The following is a 24,118-nucleotide window of genomic DNA, read 5'->3' as shown; positions in this document are numbered from 1 at the left end:
CTAGTTAGGGCGCTACTCCTTGGAGCATCTGCTAGCCAATATAGGTAGTCTTGGGTTAAATGGATCAGACTCTGTATAAAGGAGTAAAGTTCTATTCTGGATCATATTATCCTATCTGTTCATATTAAATTTGAAGATATTGCTTATAAAAACATTTGGCACTCAACAGCAAAGGAATATACAGGAAAAATTCACAGATGTTTTGAAGTGGTGTACCACACATTTATAATTTGTAATTATATCTTATGTTGCTGCTTTATCCCCTACATTTCAGAAGAATTCCCATACATTTAGCTTAATATTAAGCTAAGTTGCAGATGGAGATTTCACAACTGAAACTCTGTTGGTGACTCTTCTGGTGACTCTGCGGACACAATCATGAAGTTTTCTTGGCAATAATATGGAAAATTTTCAAATTTCCAGTTTAGTTTGGAAATTTAGAGCTGTGATAGCAAACCTGTGGCATGCGTACCACAGGTGGCATGCAAACCCCAGGTCAGATCTCCCTGGTGTTTCTTTTGTGAGCTTCTGTTTCCCTGAAAACAACGAGAAAAAAGCTCACAAAAGAAAAAAGATCTTACCTCTTGCTGCTCTGCCGGTGTTGGGATGCCCTGTTTCCCGCTGGCCAGCTGATCTTCGGGTGCTATTATTGTTAAGACACTTCACATTAAAATAGCAGCAATACTTTAAAAAGCTTAAATGCTTATTCCTATTTTAAAATATTCCTAAACCCTGAATGTTTATGTTCTTTTATAACATTGTATAGTTGTCTTCTAATAGAAATAAATTCCATTTCTAAAACTCAAGATCTATAATGCCCAGTATTCTAATAGAAAAAGATATGGAATGATAAAGGGCTGTAATTTTAAACAATAAGAGTCTGGATAAAACACTTTTTAACGCTCATGTGATTTGGTAGCCAATTTTTTTTATTTTGCTGAATTCCTTGGCTTATATTTCTGAGGAGGTGAGACATTCTACTGGCCACAGCTTGCTCTTCAAGAGATAAAAAGCACAGAAGCTGGATTGTTGGCATCACTCTCAGTGTGACCAGGGTAGCAAAAGAAGATTTTAAGGAGTCTGCTTTTCGGGTAGGTTTTAGATTCTTCAGTAATTCCCATTTAATTGCTCATCACTTTCAGGCATTGAACAGAGTGGTCTGCTGCATTGTGAAAACCACTTGGGTTATACTGGAGTCTGCAAACTTTGCTTTCAATATCCCCATTCTTTAAAGTCAGTTTCTTAGTAGGATTATAAAGGATTTTAGTTAATCCCCCCTCTCCCCGGAAAGGAGGTATGACAATAGAAAAGGGATTTGGAATAAACATTTGCATGCTATCCTTTAGGGTGCCTTCTCCAATCAGGCATCTTCCAGATATATTGGTCTACAATCCCATCATAACAAAGGAGGAGGATGGGAATTGAAGTCCAACATACTTGTATGATTTTGACTGGCAGTTTTTGGATATATGCCAAGCTAGGAAAATTAAACTAAACTCTGCATCTCAGTCTTATTAATTGGATTTTGTGAGTATTGAAAAATATATTTCAAGAAATAAATGCCCAATAAAATTAGATAATCCAATGCTATATTATATCAATTTCCAAATGAAAGAACTATAGTTTATCATTATGGTAATAAACTACAGAATGTCCTTGTTCTTACTACATTAAGCCATAGGTCGGAGTTTGAGTTTCAACATTTAGCTTCCATTTTTATTAGCCATGGTTTAACATTACCTTTGCATTCAGATTAATTATGCTTGGTTTTAAGAAAGATTACTTGAAACAAGTGAATTCCCAAATCATAGTTTTAGAATGTGGCTTATTTTAATAAATCATGATGAAAAGCAAGCATGGTTAGGCTTCTGATACAAAACCTTTTGTATTAAAGTGATTTTGACAGTGAAAATTCCCAGTGGCCTCATAACCAGTTAAAGGGCTATAGACAGTATAGCTTCAGAGTATTTCTGCAACATCTGTTTATACTTCCTTAAAATAGATGCATCTTTTGTATCTGTGCTGTATCTTTTCTATTATTCCAATTCCCTTTTTACATATATTAACATTTTAAATAAAATTTATGTATTTGTTACATAAGTTCCTGAACTACAGTAATATAAATAGTGTATGCTTTGAATGTCAGGTGGAATTGACAGAGACTGTTAAATAAAGAATTATTACTTAACAAACTCTAGAGCACTATGACTGCGGTACTTAGAGAATCAAGTCATGACATGCTAATGTTTTCAAAGCAATAAAGGCTTTCTCTTTTAAAATATAAGATTTTTTTATTCCTAATATAGTAAGACAAGATTTGTAGATAATCAAATACAGGAAATTTGATTATGTTTTAGATGAGAAAGAGAGATAGAAGAATTGTTTAACTGTCTGAACAGTATTTCAAGAAAAATGATAAGGAAGGCAGTTTATTAGGTCTACTTTCCTAACTTCCTTTTAAAAGGAAAGGAGAGAAAACATAGATACAACTGTAGATACAGTTTATATAGTATGGATTCCATAACTGTATGCTTGCTTCATTTAACATTAAAACATCTCTTTTTCCAAATACATATTTGGCTTCTTTTTTCAATATGCTGAGCTTTCAAAAGTTTGTTCTGTCATGTGAGCGTATGAAAATACTTTGCTTGAGACTGTGTACAAAATAAATTCTTGCATATTCCAGGAATATGATTTTGGATGATCTTGCAACTAATGGAAACACAGCTTCTTCTTTTTCGGACTTCTTTGCATTTTCAGGGTAGCACTGTTTACCTTGATTCGTGGATTACTGTTTGCCCTTCAAATCATAATTGGAAACAATTGCTTTGAAGTGGGCTCCTCCTTGTAGTGGTAATATTAATCAAAATTTTCTGAACTAGATATCACAGCAAGTTAAGAACTAAGCTACAGTCAAAAAGTGAAACCATATTATAGACAGGTTTGGACAAGATCACACAGCTTATCACAAATCCATCTAGAGGTTCCCTCACCCATCTTCCGTCTGTCGAAATGTATAAATCAAAGAAGGAACCTCTGATTTTTTTCCAAGCTTTTTTGGATTTGTTCCAGTGGACAATGTGGCAATCTCAAAACAAATGAGTGGTTTACTGCAGTTCATGTGCAACCTACCTGTGGGCATAATTTTAGCTACCATAAGATATGTTATTCAAACATAGTTGGTGAGCAAAGATTAAAGTTTGGTGAGATTGTGATTAATTATTAATTTCTAGAGTTTGGAATTTTGTTCAAATTGAGCTTGCTGGTGGACAGAGAAATGGTAAGATATATTTTTTGCCTTTTCTAGAAAAGTGGCTCTTGATATTAGTTTAACAAGAAAGCTCTTGTGTCATTTTAAACAATAGCAAATATTTCCTAGAAGTAACCTTTGCAGGCAAGATACGACTCTTCAAAATTTAGGAATTCATACATATTGAATATTCAAAAGTTCTTTTTTTTGTGAGCTGTGAAGCTGTAACCTTCTCCATTGCAGCAAATGTTTCAAGAGGCGAGGGTTAATTCTTTGAAGTGACCAATCTATCCCATGATATAGCCATTCCCTATGATCAGTTTCTAGGCAACTTGGGATGCTTCTTTTTCTCGTTTGGCTTGGCATGAGAAATGAAGCAAGAGTTGCTAGTTGGAAGAACGTTTTGGTTGCTTGGCTATTCAACAAATCTTCCCTATCTTACCATGCTTCTTTTTGATCTGCAAAGTTTGTAGAATACCATTGACGTGAATTAAAAACAAAACAATTGGACCTTTCTCTTCCAGGTAGAGATGGGCTGTGTTTTGAAATTGTTCTGTTTCTTCTGTCTTGATAGACACCATTTTGCTAGAATTGTCTGTAGCTGTTCCTTTCCCCCCATAACGCATGTTTCTATTACCAGTGACACTGTTTAGCTACATAGCCTTTCATTGGCAACTTTTCTGATTGCCTTTGATTCCCCCCCCCCCAAGCATTTCAAAGGGTTTTTCTAATGACTCTTTCCTTCGTGTTATGTCTCCAAAATATATGTCTTGTATTCATTATTAGCATTGCCATTGAGCACCCTGCTTTTACTTCGCCCACTATTAAATAGTTCAAGTTATTCAGTCCAAAGGATTCTCAACATTTATCTAGTGCCACAATTCCAAGGCGCTAGTTTTTTCTTCATTCACCCTTTGAGCTTTCACAGCTATATATTTCAGTTGAGAAAGCTGTAGTCCTGACAATACATAACTTTGTTGGCAGTGTTAGCTCTCTGCACCCTACTAGGCTTGTCATGCTCTTTTTTCCCCCAAGAAGCAAATGTCTCTTTAGCTCACAGCTACTGTTTCCAACGCTGTGAACACTGAGCCATGAAGATAAAGATGCTCCTTCATGCTCCATACATCACATTTTTCTGCACATGGCTGGCATTGCTTGTAGACCCAAACCCATGGGTTTATTCTCTCTTTTTTTTTAACACTAAGCAGCAGGCCAGCTCTGCACTCTCGTCTTTTGCTTTCAACAAGGCATCCTTTAAGTGTCCTTTGCTTCCAGCCATCAGACATCAAGGCTGTTAATTTTTCTCCTGGCAGTTTTACTACTTCTGCTAGTCTAACATTTTCCATAATAAAGTCTTTGTAATAGTGTATAACATGGCTCATTCTATATCCTATTTTGAACTATTTGATCGCTGTTATGATTATTACTGCCTGGTCACCACCCACATTCTTCCACAGAGAGGTGAGGTGACCTGGTGCAATCCATTGTTTACGGGCAGTCAACAGCTTATGATCTAAATGAAGTTTTTAAGGGCAAACTGTAGCTCATAGTCTTTTTTTATAAGCAATAAAAGTCTTTTTATAAGGGTTAAAATGGGCATTTTTAAATTCTTGCTTTTTCCAGTACCCACCAAGTGTTAATAAGGTGACCTGGAGCACTCCTATTTCTTTTAAACCAACTTGCATGTCTGCTTGTTCTCAATCCATGTTGTTGAAGTCTGGATTACAAAATCTTATTCATAATCCTACTAGCACATCCAAGAAGCACAATGTTTCAACAGTTTGAGCATTTTTAGCAGTTCCCTTTTTTATCCTGTCAATGATGCTAAGATGCATACATTATTCCAGAGACTAGATTCCTAGCCATAATAAAAATAAGAAAGAGTGACCCCTGAAAATAAAATAGAATCCCCCCAATATATTATGTCAGACAGTTGGTTTTTTTTAAAAAAAACTTTAAATAAATTTGAATTTGCCCACTATCTTAAACTTAGACCCTAGACCACATGTGCCCTCTGCCCTCTCCTACTTCCTTTGGTTTCAGTGGTCCCATCTCCTCAATTCTGCCTAAATATTTGCAAAGATAGAGATAAAAGGGTATGGTAACAATGGGACAAATGCTGTAAAATATGGCAGGGACGTGCGGTCAGGGGAGGCAGGGGAGGCAGAGCCTCACCTCTCATCATGAAATAATAATATATAAAATAATAATATCCACGAGGGTCCACGAGGGAGTTTCATATATATAAGAGGAAGAGGAGGGAGGAGGAGCGCGCGCGGGGAGGTGCCAGCTGGGCAACTGGCGGAGGAAGGAGGGTTCTCGGAAGCGCCAATAACCTTCCTGCCTCCGCTGTACTTTGCACGCTCCTTGCGACTGCAATCGACGTCCAGAAGTGGCAGGGGCTTGATGAGGTCACCGCAGCTGCCATGTGCGGACAGACGGAGGTAGCCAAAGTGGCGCCAAGGCAGTCCGGCGGACGAGCGACCGAGGATCAGGCTGCCTGATCCTCCATCGCTTGCTCGCTCGCTCTTTCGTCCGCCCGGACCTCTCAGTGCCACTCTGGTTACCACCGTCCGCGCCTAGCAACGACGTTGGCGACGTCATCAAGACGAAGTGGCTTGGAGGCGAAGTGCTTTTCAGTGCTTTTCTGTGCGTCTGGCGTTTAGGTAGATAGCCAGATGTCCTAAACGCCAGACGCACAGAAAAGCACTGAAAAGCAGCTGCTGTTGGGGATCGCGGAGCGCGAGCCGGCGGAGCACGCTCAGGAAGGCGGGGAATGGGATCACGTGTGCTGGAGACTGAGGCAGCCTCAGCCTCCAGCACACGTGGTCCCATTCCCCGCCTTCCTGATGACGTCACCAGCCTCACCAGCCATAAACCTCACTGCACATCACTGAAATATGGTAAATCTAAAATGCTTTTAGTGAACCGAAATAAACATCAATGAGAATTATTATTCGCACACTAGTAATTGGGGATCTATCATCTTTTCGCTTTCTGTAGTTATGGGCCAGAAATATCAAGTACAATGGTTTTATTTGTCCAGAGGCAGCTTAAATAGGATTTTTCCCTTTAAATAATTCTGCAAGTTTGCTAAGATTTTTAATTTATTTAATTAAAAAATAATGCCACTTTTACCTCTAATAAATATACCGAAAGAAAATTACAAAACAAAGTATCAAATAACCAAATTAAAATCAAGACCTTAAAATCACAAGCAGAGGATTTTTATGTGGCTGGAGTAAATCCTTTTTTAAAAAAGTTTTTTTATTTTTTATTCTCTTACATACAATTATAGGCATACATTCACATAGTTATTCTTTACATTTGTCATTCTTATGCATTTGTTATTCCATTTAAAAGGGTATAATATACAGTTTGGGTTGCTTTATTTACCATCCCATCTGCCTGTTTTAACACCACCTTATTTCCCCTTTCTTTTCTTCCTCCCTCTCTTCTCTACTTCCTTCCTTCCTCCTCTCCTTCCCCTTCCTTATTCCCTTACCTCTCCCCTACTCCTACTCTTCCTCTTTCCCTTCCTACCCTCTCTCCTTCTCTTTCTCTCCCTTCCGTGGCTGGAGTAAATCTTATGTGGCTGAAGAATCTGTCTTTAAATGATATAAATCAAGTTTGATTTGGAAATTTGGGATTATGTACCTTCTTGAAAGTTAGATCAGCCCATGGAGAGAAGAAATATTTCATATATCCTGGATTCAGGCTTTATAAATACTAGTGCCTAGGAACAAATTATATCAATGCGGCAGCCTGGTTATAAGAGCATGTATCAGGGAGACTTTTAGGTGTCTCAACCTACATCCGCTGTGCTTTTCAAAACCATGCCAGTAGAAGGCAGTAGTAAATAGCCAGTGTTCTCAAAAAGCAAGCAAAATTCCAATAGCTCTTACCTTATGGGAGAAAAGTAAATAGGTAAATGCTACGAACGTGACTTAGATCCCTTATGCAACTGTGCGCTTAATGAAAATATTGCATAATCTGAATGGAATGTGTAAATGCTTGTTTAAAAATGCTGACTAGGTAAATGGGGATTCTTAAGCTTGAATTTGTTTCATAGCCAACAAACACTGGTAAAGTCTGGAAAATAATCTGACAAATCTTTCCTTTCGGGTAACATCATCTACATGTATGATACTATAGTTGACTAAAGAGTGTTTTTATTATTTATTTATCACCTTGTAATGCAGGAGTAAGTCCAAGCAACTTCAGCCCTTGAGCCCTTTTTTTGGAAGCCTTGGCACTGACATTGGCCAGCTATCCACCTATTTACAGTCATGCTTAAAAATTTGAGAAACCTTTTGAATTTTCAATATTTTTTGCATAAAAGTAAAGCACCATTCCTTCTTCACGCAAGTACTGAACTATATAAAAGGAACCCAGTTAAACAAAAAGATTATGCTTGTTGTTCATTTATTTTATTTCAGTGAAGACCTGGATTTTCACCCAGGCTCTAAGACCAGGATGTTTATGGAGCTGGTATGGGGTGGGTGCTGAGTTAATGAAACGGTATAGGGTTTCCTGCCTAGGCAGGGGGTTGGACTAGAAGACCTCCAAGGTCCCTTCCAACTCTACTATTGTATTGTATTATTTATTTTATTATTTATTTTATTTCTTGGATTTCTAAACCGCCCCCTCTCCCAGAAAGGGACTCGGGGCGGTGTACAGTCAAATGCAGATAAAAATACAATAGTAATATAAAACAATTAAATACATTTGGATGGAGGAGATAAGGCTGTACAAGAAATAAATAGACTATAAAAAACCCTAAAAACACCCCAATTAAAACCCAAACCCAATTACAATATTGTATTGTATTGTATTGTATTGTATTGTATTGTATTGTATTGTATTGTATTGTATTAATGACATTTTAACCTCAACATTGTTTATTTCTATAAAGGTTCTTTTTAGTGTACGGGAAGTCCTCAAATTGAGTCCAAATTTTATGTTGCTAAGCAAGACAGTTAAATGAGGTTTGTCCCATTTTACAGCCTTTTTTTGCCTCAGTTGTTAAGTGAACCACTGCAGTTGTTAAGTTCGTAACGCAGTTGTTAAGTGAATCTGGATTCCCCATTTACTTTGTTTGTCAGAAGGTCCCAAAAGGTGATCACATTACCCTGGGACCCTCCAACTGTCATAAATACAACTCAGTTGTTAAGCATCTAAATTTTGATCATGAGACCATGGGATGCTGCAGTGTCATAAGTGTGAAAAACAGTCATGCCACTTTTTCAGTGCTGATGTAACTTTGAAGTGACTGTTACAATAGCAACATTTACAGTTACAACATTTAGTGAACAGTCACTAAATGAACAGTTATAAGTTGAGGATTACCTGCATTACATTTTTATTTCATTGAAGATTTCCTTCACATAGAAGGGTGGCTGTATAATACAATACAATACAATACAATAGCAAAGTTGGAAGGGACCTTGGAGGTCTTCTAGTCCAACCCCCTGCTTAGGCAGGAAACCCTATACCGTTCCAGACAAATGGCTATCCAACATCTTCTTAGAGACTTTCAGTGTTGGGGCATTCACAACTTCTGGAGGCAAGCTGTTCCACTGATTAATTGTTCTAACTGTCAGGAAATTTCTCCTCAGTTCTAAGTTGCTTCTCTCTTTGATTAGTTTCCACCCATTGCTTCTTGTTCTACCCTCAGGTGCCTTGGAGAATAGTTTCACTCTCTCTTTGTGGCAACCCCTGAGATATTGGAACACTGCTATAATGTCTCCCATAATCCTTCTTTTCATTAAACTAGAGATACCCAGTTCCTGCAACTGTTCTTCACATGTTTTAGTCTCCAGTCCCCTAATCATCTTTGTTGCCCTACTCTGCACTCTTTCTAGAGTCTCCACATCTTTTCTACATCGTGGCGACCAAAATTGAATGCAGTATTCCAAGTGTGGCCTTACCAAGGCATTATAAAGTGGTATTAACACTTCACGTGATCTTGATTCTATCCCTCTGTTGATGCAGCTTAGAACTGTGTTGGCTTTTTTGACAGCTGCTGCACACTGCTGGCTCATATTTAAATGGTTGTCCACTAGGACTCCAAGATCTCTCTCACAGTTACTACTATTGAGCAAGTTACCACCTATACTGTACCTGTGCATTTCATAAGTTGAACAACAAGTTATATTCTCATTATGTTTTCATGCTCTAAAATTGATTCTCTCTCCCCACTCCCTTAAGCTTACTGGTCTTATCATTTGCAATTTCATATTTAAATTCAAACCATAGAATCAGCTTGCTTGCTTTTCAGAAGTGTTAAACTTATTTTCATTTACTTGGGAAAAGCAGGCAAATATATATTGTATGCTGACCTCTGTCATGTTCATCAACAGCAATAATTAAAAGAATGATGAAGATTTTTAAGTCCTAGAGTCATGCAGAAACCTAAACTATCATGCTATTTCATACACTTATGCTTGAGACATTATTTATTACAATCAGGAAGATGGACAGCATATACGTTCAATAAATAAATAATAAATATTTTGAAGACTTGCAGCCTACAGCCTATATGTATATATATATATGTATATGTATATGTATATATATATATATGTATGTATGTATGTATGTATGTATGTATATATATGTATATATATGTATATATATGTATATATATGTATATATATATGTATGTATGTGTATGTATGTGTATGTATGTGTATGTATGTGTATGTATGTGTATGTATGTGTATGTATGTGTATGTATGTGTATGTATGTATGTATGTATGTATGTATGTTACGGTGAAAGACCGAAATCTGGTGAATGTCGACATTCACCGGTGAAAGTCCGAATATTTCATTACATTGTTTTACATTCGGACCTTCACCGGTGAATGTCGACATTCACATAGTCGCTTGGTGTATGTCCGAAAATACCCTTATCCTCTCGACACCCTTACCCTAATCCCCTTACCCTAATACCTCGGCTCCTCGCTTCCTTTTAAGCGTCTTCTATTCGCGGAGTTTTTTTTTTTAAACCTGCGATCCTTAAGAAGACGCTTAAAAGGAAGCGAGGAGCCGAGGTATTAGGGTAAGGGTGTCGAGAGGATAAGGGTAATCCTCTCGACACCCTTACCCTAATCCCCTTACCCTAATACCTCGGCTCCTCGCTTCCTTTTAAGTGTCTTCTATTCGCGGAGTTTTTTTTTTTAAACCTGCGATCCTTAAGAAGACGCTTAAAAGGAAGCGAGGAGCCGAGGTATTAGGGTAAGGGTGTCGAGAGGATAAGGGTAATCCTCTCGACACCCTTACCCTAATCCCCTTACCCTAATACCTCGGCTCCTCGCTTCCTTTTAAGTGTCTTCTATTCGCGGAGTTTTTTTTTTTAAACCTGCGATCCTTAAGAAGACGCTTAAAAGGAAGCGAGGAGCCGAGGTATTAGGGTAAGGGGATTAGGGTAAGGGTGTCGAGAGGATTACCCTTATCCTCTCGACACCCTTACCCTAATACCTCGGCTCCTCGCTTCCTTTTAAGCGTCTTCTATTCGCGGAGTTTTTTTTTTTTAAACCTGCGATCCTTAAGACGACGCTTAAAAGGAAGCGAGGAGCTGAGGTATTAGGGTAAGGGGATTAGGGTAAGGGTGTCGAGAGGATAAGGGTATTTTCGGACATACACCAAGCGACTATGTGAATGTCGACATTCACCGGTGAAGGTCTGAATGTAAAACAATGTAATGAAATATTCGGACTTTCACCGGTGAATGTCGACATTCACCAGATTTCGGTCTTTCACCGTAAGACCGAATATATGTTGGGCAAAATAATAGACATTGTTGAGTTGAGTTTATATAATTTGCTAAATACATAAATTCCAACTTAATGAACTCTGTAGTTACAGGCACAAAGATGGACATAGTCGTTACTATAGCAATGCCAGGTGTGACTAGATTGCCATTCTTTTGTGAACCCTACAAAATTCCCATTACACTTATTAAACCTAAGAGACAGTGGTGGGTTTCAAAAATTTTTGGAACCTACTCTGTGGGTGTGGCCTCCTTTGTGGGAGTGGCTTGCCAGCCATGTGACCTGGTGGGAGTGGCTTGCCGGCCATGTGACCGGGTGGGAGTGGCTTGTCGGCCATGTGACCGGGTGGGAGTGGCTTGTCGGCCATGTGACCGGGTGGGAGTGGCTTGGCAGTCATGTGACCGGATGGGAGTGGCCAAGACAATGTCACTGAATTTTTTGCCCCAATGAATGATCTACAAAAAGAAAATATAAAAAAGGAAATTTATTATTTTGTGCACTTACTACTTAAATAAGATTAAAATAAGTACACAAAACAATAAAAGAGCTACTTACAGAAGGGAATAAATACATATTTAATTTTACACATGTTAACAGCTGTTGGAATTGTGTTTGCACAACAGTGGAAAAAACAAAGATATGAAAATGAATAAATATTAGAATGTGCAAGAATGAATAAATTGACAATTAAAACCAAGAAGGCTTTGAATACTTTTTCACGTGGAATTTGTTTTATCAATTGCTAACTAACAGAAACAGCAATTAGAAATCTAAAAGTATGAAAGAAAACACCAATTATGAAAGGAAAGGTCATTAAAATGTATCAGGAAATATTATTAGTACTTGATCATTATTAATGTGTAGATAACTGCAGGACATTACATACCCACAAACACAAACTATGACAGTGCCAGGAAAACACACACACACACACAAAAAAAAAAAACAATTCCCCCCCAAAAGACTGCAGATGAAACCAGTTTTTTTCCCTAACCCTAAGAACAGGAAAGACAAAGCCACAGGAATAAAAACCATCAAGGCATTGTGGGAAATTATAAAGGACAGTGCCAGGAAGCTCACAGAACCAGCAACCACCTCACAATTACCTAAACAACCAGGTATCACACAGAAACACACAAAAACTGGCAAAGCTGCCTTGCACCAACCTGGCCTGCCCATAGAAAAGAAGCCACCTTGAGACACATACCATACACCAACCTGTACACTTAAAAGCAACATATTGCATCACAAATAAAACATTTGCAAAAAGGAATAACATTTCTTGTAATAAACATTCTATAAACAATAAATAAATAAAAATTCCCTAAAAATAATTAAAAACCACCAGGTTCAGAGAACACCAAAGGACCCCACAGTCCTCTCCCTCCTTATCTTTTTCCTTTTTGTCCTTCGACTTCTCCTCCTCCTCCTTTCCCCACAACCCCATCTAGCACTGATGATGTTACCTAGTTTGGTAGTGAAATGTCTGTAAAAAAAACCACCAAGCTCAGAAAGCAGCAAGGATCCCACTTTCCCCCACCTCCTCCCTCTTTCTCCTTTTTGTCCCCCCCCACAAAGACTGCAAATGAAACCAGTGGTTTTTTTCCCCCTAACCCTAAGGACAGGAAAGACAAAGCCACTGGAATAAAAACCATCAAGGCATTGTGGGAAATTATAAAGGACAGTGCCAGGAAGCTCACAGAACCAGCAACCACCTCACAATTACCTAAACAACCAGGTATCACATAGAAACACACAAAATCTGGCAAAGCTGCCTTGCACCAACCTGGCCTGCCCATAGAAAAGCACCCACTTTGAGATATATAAACCTGGTCTGAACACTTTTAAGCAACATATTGCACCACAAAGAAAACATTTGCAAAAAGGAATAATATTTCTTGTAGTAAATATATTTTATAAACAATTAAAACATAAAAATTCCCAAACAATAATTTAAAAAAGATATTCTATAAATAAAAAAAATCCTTAAAAACCATTGTTAAGTATTCCACCAGCAATAATTTATACTATAACTATTTTAAGGTATTGTACCAACTGTAACCATTATTCCACCAGCAATAATTTATACTGTACCATTTCAAACTACTCCACACACAATAATTTAAAATGAAACCATTAAAAACATTCAATACACAATAAATTACAATAAAACAATTTAAAACAATTCTATACACAATACATTTTAAAGTATTGAGTATAGAATATTTTAAAATAGTTTATTTTAATTTATTTTGGATAGAATCTTTTTTAAAATAGTCTGAGACAATTTTAAAAAAGAATCCATACACAATAAATTGAAGTAAACCATTTTAAAATATTCTACACTCAATACTTTTAAGTAAAAATATTTTAAAAAATTCTATGCACAATAAATAAAATATTATTTTAAAATACATTAAAAAAATAAAAGAAAAAAAACCAGGTTACTTACCAGCAGGCAGAATCAGCAGCTCTCCGATGCAACAGGCAGCAGACAGGCAGAGAGGCAGGAGGACAGGTAAGACTGTTTAAGACTCTTAGGGCTTAGCCAGCCAGGCGAGGCTGGAGAGGGGAGGGTGGGGGGCTTTTGGCCTAGCCTCGCAGAGGCTTGCCGCCCACGCCAGCCTGGTGCTTTGTCCCGGAAAGGCCCAGGGGCCTCTCCTGGGCTAAGCTAGCTTCCCGGCGGTTGCGCGTCCCACGCGACGCCGGTGCTTCGCCCCGGAAAGGCCCAGGGGCCTCTCCTGGGCTGAGCTAGCTTCCCGGCGGTCGCGCGTCCCACGCGACGCCGGCGCTTCGTCCCGGAAAGGCCCAGCGGCCTTTCCCGGGCGAAGCTAGCTTCCCGGCGGGCGCGCGTTCCACGCGACCCCGGCGCTTCGTCCCGGAAAGGCCCAGCGGCCTTTCCAGGGCGAAGCTAGCTTCCCGGCGGCCGCGCGTTCCACGCGACGCCGGCGCTTCGTCCCGGAAAGGCCCAGCGGCCTTTCCAGGGCGAAGCTAGCTTCCCGGCGGGCGCGCGTTCCACGCGACCCCGGCGCTTCGTCCCGGAAAGGCCCAGCGGCCTTTCCAGGGCGAAGCTAGCTTCCCGGCGGGCGCGCGTTCCACGCGACCCCGGCGCTTCGTCCCGGAAAGGCCCAGCGGCCTTTCCAGGGCGAAGCTAGCTTCCCGGCGGCCGCGCGTTCCACGCGACCCCGGCGCTTCGTCCCGGAAAGGCCCAGCGGCCTTTCCCGGGCGAAGCTAGCTTCCCGGCGGCCGCGCGTTCCACGCGACCCCGGCGCTTCGTCCCGGAAAGGCCCAGCGGCCTTTCCCGGGCGAAGCTAGCTTCCCGGCGGCCGCGCGTTCCACGCGACCCCGGCGCTTCGTCCCGGAAAGGCCCAGCGGCCTTTCCCGGGCGAAGCTAGCTTCCCGGCGGCCGCGCGTTCCACGCGACCCCGGCGCTTCGTCCCGGAAAGGCCCAGCGGCCTTTCCCGGGCGAAGCTAGCTTCCCGGCGGCCGCGCGTTCCACGCGACCCCGGCGCTTCGTCCCGGAAAGGCCCAGCGGCCTTTCCCGGGCGAAGCTAGCTGCCCACCGCCCGCACGGCCCACGCCAGCCCGCCGCTTCAGCGAGGGAAGGCCTAGAGGCCTTTCCTCGCCGAAGCTAGCCTCCCGCCCCCCCTCGCGCTTAGTTACTTACCTGAAGGAAGCAGCAAGCTCCCAGCGAAGAGAAGGGAGTTTTGAAATGGAGGACAACCCGCTTTTAAACGGGTCGCCTCCAGCCCGCTCACTGATTGGCTGAACTCCAGCCAATCAATGAGCGGCTAGCTGGGCTTGCTAGCTTAGTGCGGACGGGCGGGGGAGCGAGCGAGCTCCGTTGGGATGGCAAGGGGGATAAAGTGACAGGACCGGTGCCGGTTCCCGGTTCCTTCCGGGTCCTGTTACTTCCGGGTTTGATCTTCAACCGGTTCGCGCGATCCGGTGCGAACCGGTAGGAACCCACCACTGCTAAGAGAGAGGGAAACTCCCATTGGTGTCAGTATACATTTCAACAATCTCAGGGAATGATCAGCTTATTCATGTATTAGTTATGATAATTACATATTGACTTGGTAGATGGATAATATGCTTTTCTAGCACAGTTGCTGGACGTTATGGGTGGAACATTTCATAAAATATATGTGTAGCTTCTATATTTGTGACAATTTCTTAGTTTCTATGGTTGTTTAGGATCACTATCAGATAGGACTTTATTCTTATTTAGCATATGTACCATATTTTGTGGAATATAAGACACAGCTTTTTTCTTCAAAAAAGAAGCTGAAAATCTGGGTGCATCTTATACATCGAATACAGCATTTTTTGTCTCCCAAAGCCCCGCCCCTTCACCAAAATGGCCGTGCATACCCTTATGGAGGCTTTCAGAGAGCTTGTGGGGCCTGGGGAGGGCAGAAATGAGCAAAAAACAGCCCCCCCGCCAGCCCACAGCAGCACTCTGTAAGCCTCCATAGGACTATGCATGCAATTTGTTTTGACAAAAAACCAGCCCGTTTTCACGAAAATCAGGGAGTTTTTTGCTCGTTTTTGCCTCCCTATCCCCCAGGAGCACTCTGCAAGCCCCCCGCCAAGGCTATTCATGCCTTTTTTTTTAAAGGACCAGTTTTCACAAAAAATGGGCCATTTGGGGGAGGTTTGCAGAGGTTTGGGAGGTTTTTTTTTCTTTTTGGAAAGCTCTTTAACTGATTGATAAGAATTACATTGATCAAGTGCTCTGCCAGCAGAAACAAAGTCTTAGGTGCTGCAGATTGTCAGCGATTTCTTTCTCCAGCACATGGATAAATTCACTTGGAAACATCTACCTACCTACCTACTGTATTTCTCTCTCTCTATCCCTCTACCTACCTACCTACCTACCTACCTACCTACTCTCTCTCTCTCCCTACCTACCTATCTACTATATTTCTCTCTCTCTATTTCTCTCTCGCTCTCTACCTACCTACCTACCAACCTACCTGTTCTCTATCTCTTCCTACCTATCTACTGTATTTCTCTCTCTTTCTATTTTTCTCTATCCCTCTACCTACCAACCTACCTACTCTCTCTCCCTATCTATCTACTGTATTTCTCTCTCTCTATTTCTCTCTCTCTCTATTCCTCTGCCTACCAACCTACCTACTCTCTCTCTCCCTATCTATCTATTGTATTTCTCTCTCTCTATTTCTCTCTTTCTATCCCTCGACCTACCAACCTACCTACTCTCTCTCTCTCTCTGCCTACCTATCTACTGTATTTCTCTATCTCTCTATCTCTTTCTATTTCTCTCTCTCTATCCCTCTACCTATCTACCTAACTACCTACCTACCTACCTACCTACCTACCACCTACCTACTCTCTCTCTCCCTCCTCCCTCACTCCCTTTATCTACCTACCTACCTACCTACCTACCTACCTAACTACTCACTCTCTCCCTCCCTCCCTCCTGCATTTCGCTCTCTTTCTCTCCCTCTCTATCCCTCTATCTACCTACCTACTTTTTTAAAAAATTGCCTCTTCAAAACCTTGGTGCGTCTTATACTTTGAAAAATATGGTATTTATTTTAGAAAGTTTAGAATTAGATTTAATACATCAACATGACCCCAATAAAATCTTTATCTGTAAAATGAAAAGAACTAACAGAAAAAAATAGTTTTGTGCATATCTCTTCTTCTAACCATGAATTTTAAATAATTTTAATTGGCCCTGTTTTTACACACATAATTTTGAAGAATTTAATCTGCATTTTTGTTTCTTGGCAAGGCTGTTATTAATCTGTAACTGAATGTGTGGGTTGGCTAACCATCTAATTTATCAAGAAGTCCAGGAAATCATTTGACCTGTAATGCTGAAATGGATCTGTGTATCTCACTGATTGGAAATATGACTGAGGAAAGATTCTGCTGTTTCTTAAATTGATCATTTTGTACACACTTTACCCATTGAGTAAAGTACAAAAATAATGTATGTGAGATGTTTTGTAGTGAACTTTGGTTAAAAACTAGTTATCACAAATAGGTGAGTTTTATGTATACAAATGAAACATTTAAACAAGAAAACTAACTGTAGTTTATGTAGTGTAATAAGGGGGAAAGGATAATGAGTTTTTGTTGAATACTAATTGCCATCGGGTTGTTCAGGGAGATTGTATAAGAATGAGAGACTTGTAAATTAGTCACTAGTTCTATTGTACATCCAAAGGACAGCAAGATAGCTCTGTAAAGGTGCCAACCTTACAAATATCTTTATGGTAGCTTATGAAATTCAGACATAATGACTAGGAAAAGAAGTGTTTTCAGAAGTCACGTCCAAAAGGATCATAATAAGATGGTAGTTGTGGTGGGAAGGGCATGCTTCCTTTTTAAAATTAACGGACAAAGTATTCTTGTCTGCCAAAGTTTTAAATTATGAGGGAAATACTGAAACAAAGGAACTCAGGAATGTGATTAGACTCCCCAATTATTGGTTTGAATATTGTCTTCAGAGTTTCATCTTTTAGATGGCTCATGCTTTAAAATAATGCAAGATTAAATATTTTAACTTTGTAAAACACAATGAAGGAAATAATGGCCCTAGTTTTCTATATCATTCCAAGACAATGCAAAGTTTCTTTTCCTTCTCAAAACAACCCTGATTATTCTTTACCGAGGTTTGGAAAATGAAAAGGCAAGTTAATGATTAATTGGCACACCGTGACCTTTCCAGTGACTGTAGACTAGGATACAGCAGCCTCACTCCTGGGTGCACATCTTATTTTAACTTGACTCTGTCTGCGTTCATGTTAGCCCATGCGCCTTAATGCAGAGAACAGACTCCTATTGCCTCTCCTGGGTTTAGAGAGCAATTTCTTTCTGTATGGTTCAACTTTTTCATTTCCTATTGCTTACCTTGCTCCATACAACAGCTACCATAGTTACCTCTTGAAAGGGGTGTTTTGATTAGCAAGAACAATGGATTCGGATTCAGAGGCACCTTTTCATTATTCTTGGCCATCCTTACCTAAAATGAAGATTCGAAAAAGGACATCCAAATCAAAAGGTAGAGAAAGTTTTTCCCCCCCCTTTGAATGATTCCTTTCGTTTGTATATTTTGTTTGATAGGTGCATACAGAAGAAAGTCTATAGTTCTGGTGGGGTTTTTTTTTTTTTGGTCATTTCAAAATATTTAAAATATTGTCTCACAGATACCAAAAAGTTTGAAAACCAGATATCCCTTTCTTTTGACAACGTGTGGGTGATCTTTGTCTCTTTTAGTTTGGTATTTTTTTAAAAAAAAATATGCATGCATTCAAGTTCTAAATCATTTTATTTAACAGAAACTATTTATGATTTCAGTAGAGCTTACTTTAAGCAGTGTTGAGCAAATACATCAAAGGCTTATGCCAGATATGTATTTTGAAAGATAATAGATGTGATCTGTAAATAGCTCTGTTTTTATTTTGCTTTGTTTACCCATGAGTGACTTTAATTATATCCCCGGAGGTTGTTACAATGAAAGCCTATTGGATCAGAGAATCAGATGTATGAGATTTAAACAAAAGAAAGAAAAAAGTTTCCTTTTGATATGAAACTTGGTCTTTCATGGTTATTCTAGCAGTTTCAGACAGAAACAAGGGTATTTTATAGGAAGATATGTTTTAAAAAGCATTGATTTAGTAAGGCAGTCAAGACTGTTAATGGAGGTTAGATATTGTCCCAGAATTATGGTCACGCTTCTTTAATCAGACCTGGCTTTAAGCCTGTTTCAAGCCCTGCTTTAATGGCCTGAATGGTTTTGTTCAAGGTTACTGAAGGCCATCTTCTGTGGACTTTCCTTGGGGAGGGGGAGTTTCTTTTAATCTGAGTTGAAAAGAGGAGGAATATTTCTTCAGTGTAATAAAATTCAGTACTAGCAGTGACAATGCTACTCCCAGTGTGAGGTTTGTCTTGTACCCAAATTATTTTTTCAAAACCAAGTGGACACTTTTTTCTTTACTTAGGCTTGCTAGTTTTCCAGTTTAATAACTTGTTTTGTTTTTTTAATCCTTGCCTTACTTTTATTTTTTGCTATTTCTGCCTTGACTTCATTTGTTTGTAGACCAGCTTTAATTGACTGATATGTACCATGCTTTCTTGAAAATAAGATCCACCCCAAAAATAAGCTGAGGGTGGATGGGCATGGCCAGGGCAAGAGGTGACGAGTGTGCGGGGGCTGATGGTGTCTGGCAGCAGCCATAGCTTGTAGGCCCCATGGTACAGCAAAGATAAGTCTGAGCACAGAGGCAGAGGTGGAGAGAAACAGGCAATCCGGATGTGCTGCCTGGCTCACTGGACGCTCGCGGGAGGTTTGCATGGTGCCACTGGCAGCAGGCAGAGGCAGAGACATGGGGGGAGGCAGGTGATCTGAATGCCCACCATGGGCGCCTGCCCTGGCACAGCTGCAGGGAAGCCGAGAGATGGTGAGATGGAGTGAGTGGCGCTTTGGGATAGCCTGCGTCCCCCCCACTCCCCCTGTGCCTCCCCCTGGCTCCGCCATGCACTTTTTGTCCAGAGGGAGACTGGAAGCTTCGTCTATTTGCAAATGGGGATGCTTTAAAATGGAGTGATTAACTCCGTTTCAAAGTACCCCATTTGCAAGCAGACAAAGCTTCCAGTCTCCTTCATTTCTCCGTTGGGTAAAAAGCGTTTGGGCATCTATGGGATGCTTGGGAATGGAGCATATGCATGTGCACATTTGTTCATTTGTCATGTGTTGCTATAATAGATGTAGAATTAAATGATTGAGAAAAATTGACTCAGATGTTCCGGTTTTTGCTTTTAGAAGTAGTGTGATAGTTCTTGGGATCATGAGAGATCAAGACTCGATTGCTGAAACAATATTTCCCATATTTCTCCCATAGAGAGAACTGGGACTGTCCCATTGTTTTCCCCCATGCAATTTTCCCATTAAAATTGTCCTTCACTCCTTTCAGTATCTATTGTGAGACAAAGATCTAGGCAGATATCAGCATCTGAATAGGATTTGAAAAAGTATTGAGAAAGACCCCGTTATCACTGACTTTAACTCAAATTTACTCCCATTCTTATTGTTTACCATGTCTCAAGTTACTATAAAACAAAACAAAAAAACCCATCTGGAAATCCTAGCACAAATTATCTGCCATCTGGAAATCCTACCACAGATGGTCTATGCATCAGCGTGTTCCTAAGGATATTTCCAATTCAGGTGTTTATGTGTATTATGCCTTTTGTTAACTAGGGTTTCAGTTATCACTGTAGTCAGGGCCGGATTTATATGAAAAGAGGCCCTAGGCTATTCCACTTATGGGGCCCTTTCACCTCCCATTTTTAAGTTTGTAAATTACATGAGAGATAATAAAATACATCATTACTGTGATATATATCAATATATTAAATGAAACATGTTGTAATTGGCACTAACCTTTATAAAAAATGTGGCACGGATAATAAATAAAAATAAAAGGCCCCTCTTGATCTTGAGGCCCTAGGCTGAAGCCTAGTTAGCCTATAGGAAAATCTGACCCTGACTGTAGTCTATTCTTGATTTTCCTGCATATTCTTCTATTATATTTCTTTACAGGAAACAGATTACGGTAATAGGGATGCACAGAATAATCAGATAGTGCTTTTAATTGGTAGTGGTAGCCTTTCACCTTTATCTGAAGTCAAAGCTGAAGAAAGGAGGAGATTTTAGAAACTCTAATAGTGTGGAAAGGGATAAAAAGCATAAAAATGTAGAAGGGTATAAGCTGCATATATAAAATATTAGATATGTTCTATAAGCATAATATTCTTCCACTTACTCATGCTCATCATCATCATCATCATCATCGTCATTATTTTAAATTTATTTGGTTCTCAGATGGGTTTCTGAGGCTCACGGCGCGTGAAATGAGAGACCCCAGAAATTCTATTCCAGAAATTCTAACTCTTCACACTCACATTCTGCACTCTGCTTTGGGGGTAGCAGCTTGGTAATTCCTTGGATTTGGGGTTTTTATTTTGAAAACATAAGTACAGAGTGTACGTGATAAAGGTTATAAAATTATGCATGGGTGTAAAATTTTATTATTTTTCCTATTTTAAAAATACTCAAATCTTGGATAATTGGTGGGAGATCAAAAACTGATGAAGAAAACATTACTCCTAGCAAACGGATTCAATATGTTTTTGCATTTCCAATGTTGGTATCGTAAGTACCATACAAAATGGGTTAAATACATTTGTGGGTGATAGGGCTTTCAATGGATATGAGTTAGATAGTTTATTTACTTAAAGTTATCCCTAGTGGTTACTAAGGGATTTCTTTCCCCAAATTGGTATTCATGACTCAGAGTTGAAGAACCGTTGTTCTTCAACACTTTCCATAAGATTTATTGAAGAGCTTAGAAGACTCGAGTAGTGATAGAGCGAAATCTGGTTGATTCATATTAAACACGTGTAGAACTTGATCTATGTTGGAAACAAAAACAAAGAAACCCTTCTCAGCTTTAGAGAAGTAGAGTTGTAACTGAAAAGGCCTTCCCAAAGACTTTAGCAGGCTGGTAGCAGGCTACTTCAGCTGACTGCTAGCTGAAGTTCGGCAGTTCAAATATCACCAGACTCAAGATTGACTCAGCCTTCCACCCTTCCTAGGTGGATAAAATGAGGACCCAGATTGTTGGGGGAGGGGGCATATGTTAACTCTGTAAACCTCTTAGAGAGGGCTGTAAAAGCACTATGAAGCGGTATATAAGTCTAAGCGCTAGTGCTAGTTGATGACTTACATACTCTGCTGATAAAATCATTGCTATCTATTCTGGTGGGATGGTTGATATAGTTACTGTCCACTTTTTAAATTGACGATATGAACATGTTACTTAAACCAGTCACATATCCTTTAGACCAGAAGTCACCAACCTTTCGGACCTCAAGGACCACTAAATTCAGAATTTTAAATCCCGCAGACCACGAATATGATTTTTTTTAAAAAGATAAATAGTATTTAGTGCATGATAAAAAATGCAAATTATTTTTCTGTGGACCACCAACTATTACTGGTTGGTGACCACTGCTTTAGACTTCCTCCTATCCTGGCTAAAAAGAACTGCAGGTGAAGTGTTGGCTATTTTATCTGAGGAACTATATTTCTGTTCCTCATATAACTTAAGTATTTGCTATACCATTAATGATGCAAGTTTTCTGGTAATGTATATAGGCTGAATAAAATTGCCAGTCATCTACGTGGATCAAATTTAATTTACTACATCCAAATTGGTGCTGACCCTCTTTCATTTTCACAAGCTTGGTGAAATGTTCAAAACCTTTTCACCTACAGTAATTCTTTGGAACTTAGAAGCATGAGTATTGCCAGAAGAAAGTTTTGGCTTCTCTCATTAGGCCTAATAGAAAGAAAACATGTGGAACACAATTTTGAAGATCTGTCCTTTTAATCCTAAAATTCAAACATAAATTTTTACATCGTATGAGGTTGTACACTTTATCCAACGTAATTTATACTGCAGATATTTTCCCTTTTTGGTTTCATAGCTTTCATTCTTTTAAGTTATAGATTAACTTACGTTAACTTTGCTGGAGGAAATTCTGAGAAGCTATTTGAAAACTGTTTACTATTTTTTCCTAGGTGATCGTTATTCATTTTCTTCTTACACATATATCTAAAATTTATGAAATGTACTGGAATGTTACTAAATGGTGTTTAAGCATTTTAAATTGTCCTTTGAAAGTTCATATGGGCATTACATTCTAAACCCAGTAAACAGATCAGAATTATTAGCCTGTATAATTTATTTAATGTGATAGCTGCCTTTATATTTATTTATTGCAAGGATTTGCATGCAACCTACTTTATATATTCTAAGCAGGTTATGATTCCTTTTTCTTACTTTGGTCTTTTTCTTATAATTCCTAACTTTTTCTATGTATTGTTTAATGCTTGCTTGTAAGCAAATAGAGTGATTGTTCTGTGTCTATGTTTATGAGTAAAAAGTTAGCTTTCTAGAATATTCTGTTTCTAGGGTGGGAATACATTTTATCTTAAAGAAAAAGACATTTGTTTTAAGTACTTCAGGCCAAATTTAGTTTAATCTTAAGCACGAGAAAGGGAAACAGGATCCTATAGCTGTCCATCAAGAGTCCATCAACTCCTAGACATCATAGTGGGCAGGCACATAAGCATAGGATCACATTACAGTGAGAAGTGTCACATTTCTATTTAAACTACACACTAACAAATGCAAATCTATATCCTCTTTCTTTATGTGTTTCCTCTTTTTGAACAATGCATACTTATAGTTATTATATTTGGTACATGTAATGTACCAAATTGTATTTTGGAAAATAATGACAGCTGTGCATTTGTATGTCATAGACTCAATAAGCATAGAATAGGGGGTACTTACTGTTGGTGAATTTGTAGAGTTCTAGCTTTTGAACACAACTATGTGTGTAACAAAAATTAGAGGATGCAGATATTTCTTGCTAAGTTGCAACAATGTCTGAAAAACATAGCTGTCTTGTTAGAGAAGACCAAAGTACATCTGGCCTAGAATTTTAAAAGCAAACAACCAGCTGTCCCAAGAATTAATACAAGCATTGAAACACCTTTTAAAAATGTTTTAAAGTACCATTTTTTACATGTGTGAAATTTAATTTTGGGTTAGGAAACTGAAATCTTGATCTCTTCCTTGATTTTATAAGCATCTACATAAACCACAATCAATGAGTTAACACTTTGCCATACTTGTGCTGTAAAAAATGAATGGAACTTCAGGAATGTGATTTATCATCTGCACAATAGATATTTCTTTGTCATTTTTTAAACCGGATTGCTTCTTCCAGTAAAAAATAAATAACTAATGGAATCAATGTGTAATTAATTTTCCTGTCTAGTGAATTAGAAATCTTGAAATACCTTTCCTATTACAGTAGTCTAAAGTATGGCTGAAAATAGAAAACTGATGAGCTACTCTTTTATAACACTCTGTTAAGGTGTTACAAAGTCTAAGAGTCTGCTGTAGATATTTGATTACTGAATCCATTGAAATTTTCAATTTTTAAGGACTTAATGAAAAGCATAACAGAACGTATACT

The 24,118-nt window shown here is 39.1% G+C and overlaps 1 protein-coding gene across 3 annotated transcripts in view; it reads left to right on the top strand.

Moving 5' to 3' along the window:
- ARHGEF28 (Rho guanine nucleotide exchange factor 28) overlaps nucleotides 1-24,118 on the top strand; it is a 166,591-nt gene that overhangs the window by 77,547 nt on the left and 64,926 nt on the right. The window contains exon 1 of one of the 3 annotated variants that reach the window (XM_081942977.1): nucleotides 17,802-18,065. The exons of the other annotated variants lie outside the window; for them this stretch is intronic. Within the exon in view, the coding sequence (XP_081799103.1) occupies nucleotides 17,978-18,065 (88 nt within the window). The 5' untranslated portion in view covers nucleotides 17,802-17,977. Of the gene's footprint in view, nucleotides 1-17,801; nucleotides 18,066-24,118 lie in introns of those variants that run through there. 3 annotated transcript variants of the gene reach the window in all.

Source organism: Natrix helvetica, assembly GCF_964273705.1.
Source record: "Natrix helvetica genome assembly, chromosome: 2".
Lineage (NCBI taxonomy): Eukaryota > Metazoa > Chordata > Lepidosauria > Squamata > Natricidae > Natrix > Natrix helvetica.
The sequence above is the reverse complement of the archived record's forward strand: the minus strand, read 5'-3'. Positions and strand labels throughout refer to the sequence as shown.